Source organism: Prosopis cineraria, unplaced genomic scaffold (assembly GCF_029017545.1).
Source record: "Prosopis cineraria cultivar Desert tree isolate PC_DT_omini unplaced genomic scaffold, ASM2901754v1 PC14, whole genome shotgun sequence".
Classification (NCBI taxonomy): Eukaryota; Viridiplantae; Streptophyta; class Magnoliopsida; order Fabales; family Fabaceae; genus Prosopis; species Prosopis cineraria.
In genome coordinates, this window is record NW_026555345.1 from 18,486,781 (window position 1) to 18,496,644 (window position 9,864).

Consider the following 9,864-nt stretch of genomic DNA (forward strand, 5'->3'; position numbering starts at 1 on the left):
TCATTAAAAAATAAAGTGAAAATTGGCACCATGCCGCAGCAAGTGCCACATGCACCATGACATGTGGTACAGATGCCATAGTCGCTCGCTTTGTGCCATGCGCCATGGCATGCGAGTACATGTGCCGCAGCCCCACACACCTGAATTTACTGTCAAATGGCAGTTTCTAATACAAAATCCAGATGCGCGCCATTTCCATATACGAAGTCTGATTGGGATAGTTTAAGTACTCACATGAAGCTTGTTTTTAAGTCTAACTAATGACACTAGTTTTATCCCAATCTGATATTTGTATCAAAAACTGAACACTAAAGTGTACTTTGACCATTTTTTGTCAAATTTTTATCACTTAAGTGTCTGAATTCAAAACCAATTGTCATTAGCCACTTTTTAGGCCTTAATCAAGTCTAAATGGACAAAACACACCTAATTGACCATACACATGCACAATATAACACACATACACAACTTTGTCCTGTAAATCGCCTATTTCTTCCTTTGGGCTAAATTCACATTTTATTTCTTTAATCTCATATATGGCCTAAACACTACAAATAACCTTCACCCATCTCATGTTAACGCATAATTACATCCATCCACTAGCCCTTCCAATCTTCTCATCATTCACACATATATAAGGGCTAGGGAGTTCAAAATCACAAAACATACCACAATCATATCTTATGCAAATGTGTAAATCCTATGATAACTTATACATATACAAAACTAATATCAACTAAATTCATTACATCATATCTTACAAAGATTTAGGAGAAAGATGTCAACTCAACCTATATCCTTTCCTTTTGACCCACTAGTACCAGAACCTGAAAATGCAAATAACCACAGGTGAGATAAAAATCTCAGTAACTAAATATAGCTCATTAAATGTCTATTATCACCAATAACCATGCCAAGGTGACTTAAATCATCACATAATACATATATATAACATACCAATACTAAATTATCAATTTCGCATATAAATTGCATTTCAAATACATTTACACCATAGCATGATTAACTATCCACCGATCGTCTAAAGCTTCTTAACACGAAACCATAGGCTTTTCTGGTCAACCACTTGTTGACCCAAGCTCACTTTTAGTGGAAAAAATACCTGGCCAAAGGTAATCTAACCCACTTACAAACTATGATTTTCCTCTACACACACTTGTGATAGAGGTGTCATTGACTCCTAACCGCACCCTAATGGGTAATAGGGAGTTGCCAAACTACCCGGATGTCCCATGGTAACAATCTCATAATATGATGTACCAGATTACCTACGGTAACAGCCCGTATAATGCTGCATCGAATGTCCCATGGTGCCAGCCCGACCATATAAATTTTTTACATTCACATATCTCCACACACACACACACACAACCCCACATATCTTGGGTAAACTCCCACCCCCTATGATCATGCTCTTTCACAACTTGCACTACTTATACCCCTTTCCATAACTTATATACTTCCATATCATATATATATATATATATATATTTATATCCATTGAAATCAATAACTTTTCTAATCCATTTCATATGCAAAATTCATGCTAAAACCATTTCAATAACAAACATACATAAAACTCATAAATTCACAATTTATCCTTTGATATTCATTTCTACACAGTTATAATAGTTAATAAACATAATAAACTATATGATTACCTCAGCCCTTCTGTTTGATAGAAAGGGTTACCTGTGTAACTTTCAACCCGATTCAAGCTCCTTTCACGTAACTCGTGTGTCACACATTTCAAGCTTAATCGTTATTAAATCCACATTTCACACTCGATTATGCACATTACCATTAATCACCCTTCATTTCAAGCTATAACATTTTCTAGCAATTTTCTCTCACTATTCTCTCTAGATTAGGGTGATTCTTGCCTACAACTTTAAAACTTTATCATTTTAACTTTAACCAATCACAGAGCACTAGTTTAGTTCAAAAGAACCTTTTTATTACTATTGCGTAAGAAATCAACTCCTTAAAACTCCTAAATTCACTTTCTCATTGATTAAAACTAAGAGAAAATAGGGTAGATTTAGAAGCTAAGGCAGTACATGACTTACCCAATAAGTAACAAGTTAGAAACACCATCCTTGCTCCTGATTTAGCTTGCCCTAACACACCTTTGGTTCTTCTCCATGCCTAATCTCTTCTCTCAGGTTCTCCTTTTTGTGTTTACACAAGCTAGACATGTCTTATTAATCTAATTTCTGTACCGCGGCACATCTATCACCCACCGTGGTGCGTGGCACAGTAATGGAAATCTTCACTATGCTCACACGCTCTGCTTCAGAACTCCGCTCTTTTACTCATATATGTTCATATAACATCCTAATGAGTCAATATATCACTTCACCACTCAGAACCCTAATCCTATATTAAATTACTAATTCATCCCCAATCAATCATTAACGCAGGATTAGAAATTTAGGATGTTACAATTCTCCCCTCTTTTTCAGAATTTTGTCCCCAAAATTGAAACAACCATTAACTCACACTTACCTAAGGGAATAACTGAGGGTATAACTGTCTCATCTTAGCTTCTATCTTCAGATCGCATCACCAGGAGTCATATGCTTCCAAAACACTTTCACCAGTCAAATAGTCTTATTTTTCAATTGCTTATCTTTCACATCCCCTATTCGTTTCAGTTTTACCCTATAGGTCATATTTTCTCACAATTCTACTTCTTCAAGCTCAATCACATGAGAAGGATCTGGTTAGTAGTTCTTGACTTGAGACACGTGGAACACATTATGAAGCCTAGATAACTGTGGAGGTACAGCAATTCAATAGACAACTAGTCCAATCCTCTCTAGGACTTCAAACAGATAGCAATTCAATAGGCAACTAGTCCGATCCTCTCCAGGACTTCAAACAGACCCATGAATCTAAGAGTCAATTTCTTGGCTCTAATTGATCTCCTAATTCCTGTCACAAGCGTAACTTTCAAAAACACGTATCACCTACCAAAAACTCCAATGGTCTTCTTCTTCGATCAACATAGCTCTTTTGCCTGCTTTGAGCTATCAATAACTTCTGTCATATCAACTCAATCTTTTGAGTGGTCTGAACCATAATATCAGGTCCTACTATGCTTCTTTCACTCATTTTAGTCTAACACACTGGCGATCTACACTTCCTTCCATATAAAGCTTCATATGGAGCCATTTGAATGCTAGAATGATAACTATTATTGTATGAAAATTCGGCCAATGGCAAATAGCTATCCCAACTACCAAGCATCTCTAGCGCACAAGATCGCAACATATATTCTAGAGTCTGAATAGTTCGTTCTATTTGTCCATCAGTTTGAGGATGATAAGTGGTACTAAACTTTAAAGTAGTACCCATGGCTCTATGTAACATTCCCTAGAACCTGGATTTGAATCTTAGATCTCGATCAAAGACTATATCTTTAGGCACTCCATGTAAATGTACAACTCTCAAATATAGGTCTCAGCTAACTTCTTTAGAGAATCACTAATCCTCATGGCTAAAAAGTGAGTTGACTTAGTAAATCGATCAACAATCACCTAAATAGCATCATGCCCCGACTGAGTTCTTGGTAATCTAGAGATGAGATCCATGAAAATGTTGTCCCATTGATAGGAAATTAGTCGCTTATCCTCAAAATTATACTAAAGCTAACCCTAATGCAATATAGGGCCAACCCTAGGTCATCTCCCAAGGAATGGTTTTAAGTCTAATTGAAAGTTATCTAGTGAAATAAATCAACCAAAGTTTGTAGGAATTTAGTTATCTAGCTAATTATCTAAACTAATTACCTAATATGCAAGTAATTAAAATGCTAGTGAAAGTGAGTGAAATGAACTTTCCTTTTTACAATAATGGAACCCTAGAGATTAGTTGATTTTGGACTCATTATCTTCTCATGATTAGGCTAAGTTTAGCTTCCCTTTCCTCTTGACTAAAGCTGTCATGACTTAAGAAAATTATCCTAAGCCAATTAACCTAATTAGCTAACCTCCCTAGGTCTTAGATTAAAGTCCCTAGTTCAATTAACCAATTGGTGAAGACATTAGCCAAGTGATTCATTCAAAATCCTCTCTCAACAGCCATGGTCAAACACATAAATTGAGCAACCACAAGATTATGTCAAGCTACTCAACAACACAAGCATTAACACCACAAGATTATGCAATATTAACACAAGAAATTCACTAATTGAAAAACACAAGATTATGTGCCAAACAAAGAGTGGCAAAATTCAGTCATGGCTGTCCAAGGAAGAAATTAAATGAAACAATCCTCTCTCTTTACATCAACATCAAATTCAAATTAGAATTTATAAGCTAAGATGATTAAACCCTAGATTAAGGAATCTAACCATCTAGTAAAAAGAGAAGAGGATAGGAAACAAAAGAACTTAGCCAATTTGAAGCTCAAGACTCATCCTCCATCTTCATCTCTCTAGGATTCCACAAAGAAACTTAGCCAATCTTCATCTTCAAGAACCCTAGTGATTGCTTGTGAAGGCCAAACTCCATAGCTCTTGAATGATGAAAATGAGCTTCAATCCTTGTGAAAATGGAAGGGATGGAACGAAAATAAAGAGAGGAGAAGAATGGTATGAGTTTTGTGGAGGTTTGGTGGCTGAAAAATGGAGGTTAGGGTGCTGGAAAATGAAGAACAAAAGAGAGAAAATGAAGAACACTATGAACAAGAGAGAGAGAATGTGGAAGATGAATGAGATATGTGTTGGATCCCATTTGAGGCTTAAAATGGCGTGCTCCTTGGTGTCTCCCATCAGCTGAAGCTTAATTAAAATAAGGAAAAAGAAATTAAATGTAAATGGGAGCCTTGTCACACTTGCAAGGTGGCAACTTCCTATTGGTTTGTAGATGATTCCAATGTGTGCCTAATTTCCCATGTGTCATCCACATCATTTTAGCTGATTTAACCTCTCAAAATAATCATAATTCACGTGCAAACCATCAGCCATTGACCTCAAGGAGTGTTGACCTCAATTGCCCAATTGATGCACAAGTCACATGCCACCTATGTCACATAAATCACATAATTCAATTAAATAGCATATGATATAATAAAATCTAATTCATGTCCAGAATTAAATTCATATTTAGAAGGGGGAATTTATTAAATTAACCAAGTTTCAGGCTGCACAAAATTATATAAAAATTTTCACACAAAGGCAAACCAAAAACTAGGACAAACTAAGACACTTAAGAAAGTGTTGACTTTTTTATTTAATTACTCCCAAACTAAAATGAATTTTAAAAATATAATTTCACCATTCATCAACTGGACATAAAATGCACTTTGTCAATTTTTCTTGTACATTTTCTCAAAATTTCATTTTTTGGACCAAAATGCCCCTAGTGCACTGATCTTAGAAACTTAGGCAAAGTTCCAAATCTAATGCAATGTGTGCACTTGAAGGTGATAAATAATTAATAAAATGGTCCTAATTGACAAATAAAAGTGGGTAACAAATGTGTTCTATCAATTCCCCCACACTTAGCTTTTGCACTCCGGGCAAAATCAAGTGAAAAAGGTCCCAAAAGAAACTATAAGACAAAGAAATAAGAGAAAAACATTGTTTCAAGTCACTAAAATACTAGCTCATGAACTTCTACAAATTATCAATCAATGTGGCAATAATTACGAAAGAATTATGCACATCACAAACAAACCGTTACCAAGAATCAATGTCAAAGAGTAAGCCTCTCTAGGTTAAGTGTTTGCTCTCATCACTCAAAGTGTATAAGGTATTAAATTTCACTCAAAATTTCTTAGGATAAACCCTACTATGAATTTGTAACCCTTCTACATCTCCATCACTAAATAGCACTTGCAATCAAGAATCAAATGGACTTTATTAGGTTGTGATATAGGTAATGAAAGGATGTCTAAGAAATGCATGTATATATAAAAAAAAATAGGGTTAGCATCAAAATAATGCTAAATCAAGATATATCCCCTTAATATGCAAAGCATAACCTAACTCAATTGAGTGAACACCTTAACACAATGAGGATGGAAAGAAATGATAAGAAATAATAAAACAAATGGAATGGATGAGCTAGGCAACTTTTTATTTTTATTTTTATTTTTTTTTTTTCTTTCTTTTCTTTTTTTTTTTCTTCTTCTTTTTTTTCTTTTTCTAGCAACTTTATTTCTTTTCTTTTTGACTATATTTTTTTTTTCAAATCTATCTTTGTTTTTTTTTTTTTTGGTTGCCCCTAACTCTTTGAAAACAATGGAAGTAGTGGATAGAGAAATGATAATAAGCATCCACTCATTTGATCTAGGACATGCAATGAATATTAAAAAGACATATAAAAGTGTAACATGCATTCCTTGGGGAAAAATAGGGTGAATATTTTTTTTTTTAAGAATCAAACCAAAGGCTCAAAGTGGCTAACAAAGGATAATAAATAATAATAGGTTGGCTATTTGGCTCTTGGCTATTTTTTATGAATGCCATCTCTCATCTCCTATCAAACAAGTGCAAGATATATGGTCTTAATTAAGAAGTGAAACAAATTCTAGAGGGTAACATCACTAAGGAATTAATCACACATGAGTGTTTAGCCTCTTCCATGAAAGGGTAATATGCCACTCTAATCCATTAATTCAAGGTAAAAGAATGTTCACTTCACACCTATTCAATCCTAAAAATTACCACATCTCAAGAATCAAAATATCCATTCAAGAGCTAGGTAATTAAGTAACCTCAAACAAAACAAAACAAAGCAATTTTTTTTTATTTTTTTAATAATTTTTTTTTTTTGCAAAACCAAACAAACAAAACAAACAAAACCAAACAAACAAAACAAAATGTTTATTTCTCTCCCCCACACTTAAATCATGCATTGTCCTCAATGTATGTATAGACTAGTGATAAAATAAGGTGAGATCAATAATGAATGCATAACAAAAGTGTGGTCTAGAAATTTTTTTTTCAAACTAAAACACAAAACAAAGAAGTCAAATAAAACAAATAAACTCTAACTTTCCTACTAGGTTCATCTCCCCCACACTTGCAATTTACTCAATCAACAAATCAAAGCATAAAGCAAAGTAAAGTAAAAAGAAAGGGTGAAGAAGATACAACCTAGTTTAAATCTCCACAAGCTCTTGAAGTTGAAATTTTCATCTTTGAGGAGTAACATGAAGCTACTCATTATCATCTTCATTCCAAGCATCTTAGGTGGAGGCTCAAGATCAATTTGTAATGGCTCCAAGATGTATGGTGTAGAATCTTTCATAACTTTATGTGGTTGATCATCTTCATGGTTAGCCAAGGTCTCTTCCATTGCAATGATAAATCCTCTAAGTACATGGGGGTTCTTGGCCATATCATCATTTAGACCTATAAAATCAACAAAGAACCCTTCCTCAAGCATATTGGGTTCTAAAGAAGTGCACTCATGATTAATTTCACTCAAACATACATCATCAATTATTTTATCAAGTAAATGATTGCTACTATTTTCAAGCACAAATGAATTAATTTCTAAACAAATAGGGCATGGAGAATCATGTGAACAATCACAAGTGAATAGGAAATTAGAACAAGTACTATGAAACAAAGCCAACTCATCATCAAAATCATCAAGCATTAAATCAATATTATTCTCATTACTATTTGGCTTTGTAAAATCAATTCCTTGATTTTCAACCTCCTTGTCATCTTGAGTTATTTTCAATTCCTTGTTCAAATCCTTAGTAGGAGCTACAGCCTTTTCAAGTTGAGCAAGTTCCTCTTTGAAATCAAGAGATGGTTTGGCTACATTGCCTTGTTCACCTACAAAAGAAGGTAAACAACCTTTCTCAAGCACATCATGGTTAGAAGAAACAAGTGCATGTGCACTATTAACAATATCACAAGAAGGAATTGGAATTTCAAGCATACAAGATACATCATCGCCACCATCAACATCCATTTCATTTTCTTTATTCAAGCTAAGTGAAGAGTCAACACTTTCAATGATATTTGAATTTAAATCAAGAGAATTATCATGTGAACTCAAAGTGTTTTTCTCCCAAGGGTATACTTTTTCACAATATGATTCATGCTCAAACATCCAAGGTGATTCAACTATAATTTCTTCATCTACGTCATCATCATTTAAATCATTATGCTCATCATTAGATAAAGTCAAATGTGAAGAAGAATCAACCTCAATAGGAATAGGAGAAATTACCTCTTGAAGTAAGGGTTGGATTGACTCCTTCTCTTTTGGAGATTGAGTGGCTTGAGGTGTATTTATATTCTCAATAGCTTCATGAGCAACTTTTTGTGTGTCTTCAACTTGAAACATGTAATTTCTCTCTTGTGAGGCTTGGGCTACTCCATGTGGTTCACAATATCCTTTTAGAATAGGACAATCATAATAGAAGTGGGAGATAGCCTCACAATGCACACAATAAAATTTACCCCTTTGTGCATATAATTTTTCTAGATGCTCAATGTCAATGGATGGTGTACTCTCAACATGAGTGCTTAGATTGGATTCAAAACTCATGGGATTGAAAAATTCATAATTGTGACTTGGATGGAAATGATCATGATATGGGGGTGGATAATCAAAGTTATATTGTTGAAATTGATTATGGAAATGGGATGTATGGTCAATGTTAGGTGCTAGAAATGGATGGGAATGGATGTCAAATGAATGATGGAATGAATCATGATCATGAAACCAAGCCATAAAATGCAATGAAATTTATATCCACAAGCAATGATTCAAATTCAAGCTCAAAATGATGGAAAGACCAAGGAAGCTCAAATGATATGCCCTTTGCAAGTGTATGAGTGGAAATGCAAGCAAACAAAAATCAAGAGAAATTTTTTTTTCTTTTTTTTTCTATTAGAATTAAAAACAATAAAAATAAAAAAAATCAAAAACAACACCAAACAAGTAGAAAGAGAGTTAGAAATGCTCAATCAAGAAGCTTTGACAATTCTGAAATTTGCACAGTAGGCTTTCTGGAGATAGTGAACTTGTGGATTTTTTAGCAGCCAATCCATATGAGAAATTCACCTGAAACTTTTATGAGATACACAAGAGATATTCAGAAAAATTATATAAAAATTTCAGATTACAAATCCCTCCCAATCGTTCCCAGAATTTTTCACAAGTTGGTCCACAGGTCTGGAGAAACAGGATTTCGTCCAGAAGACCTTCAGAGCTTCTAACAAACTTTCAAATAGGAAAATGAAAAAATTGAAGAAAATCCTAAACACAAGAAACAAATATAAGAAGTGATAAGAAAAATGAAACTCAAATCAATCAATTTGAACGCACAAAGAGGAAGATATGCTAACTCAAAGTTGAAACAGGGTTTTGGGAATCCTCTGTAATGGCTCCTTGGACCTTGTTAGATTGTAAAATTTTCACAGGACACTTCCCACGTCCAAAATTGACCAAACCAATTTTAAAGTGAAGCTAAGATATAGAGCTTTCAATGAAATAAATTTCAAGTTCAAATTCCTCAGACTCATTCCCAGTTAATTTTTCAATTTCAGACAGAGACACTAGAAACAGAGTATTTTCAGCTCTACACCAAACCAACGAAAATTGCACTAATTTTTTTTTTCAAAACAGAATAAAAACACTCAAAACACACAAAAAACACTAAACAAAACACAAAACACAAATTTTTATAATTTTTTAAAAAATTTTCCAGGAACACTAAAAATGTAAATTAAGTACTAAACAACCTTAGAATTAAACTTAAACCATTCCCCGGCAACGGCGCCAAAATTTTGATAGGAAATTAGTCGCTTATCCTCAAAATTACACTAAAGCTAACCCTAATGCAATATAGGGCCAACCCTAGGTCATC

At 34.0% G+C, this 9,864-nt stretch overlaps 1 protein-coding gene across 1 annotated transcript; it reads right to left on the reverse strand.

The window, feature by feature from the left end:
- Positions 1 to 4,291: 4,291 nt before the first annotated feature.
- LOC129292773 (uncharacterized) lies at positions 4,292 to 9,189 on the reverse strand. The gene is made up of 2 exons (XM_054930413.1): positions 7,127 to 9,189; positions 4,292 to 5,046 (listed from the first exon to the last, which is right to left on the reverse strand). The coding sequence occupies exons 1-2, from the start codon at positions 8,724 to 8,726 to the stop codon at positions 5,036 to 5,038; spliced, it is 1,611 nt and encodes a 536-aa protein (XP_054786388.1). The 5' UTR covers positions 8,727 to 9,189; the 3' UTR covers positions 4,292 to 5,035.
- Between the last annotated feature and the right edge of the window lie 675 nt (positions 9,190 to 9,864).

What these genes read in the sequence shown, in the direction of transcription:
- LOC129292773 (XM_054930413.1), bottom strand. Translation starts at nt 8,726, where the DNA reads ATGGCTTGGTTTCATGATCATGATTCATTCCATCATTCATTTGACATC.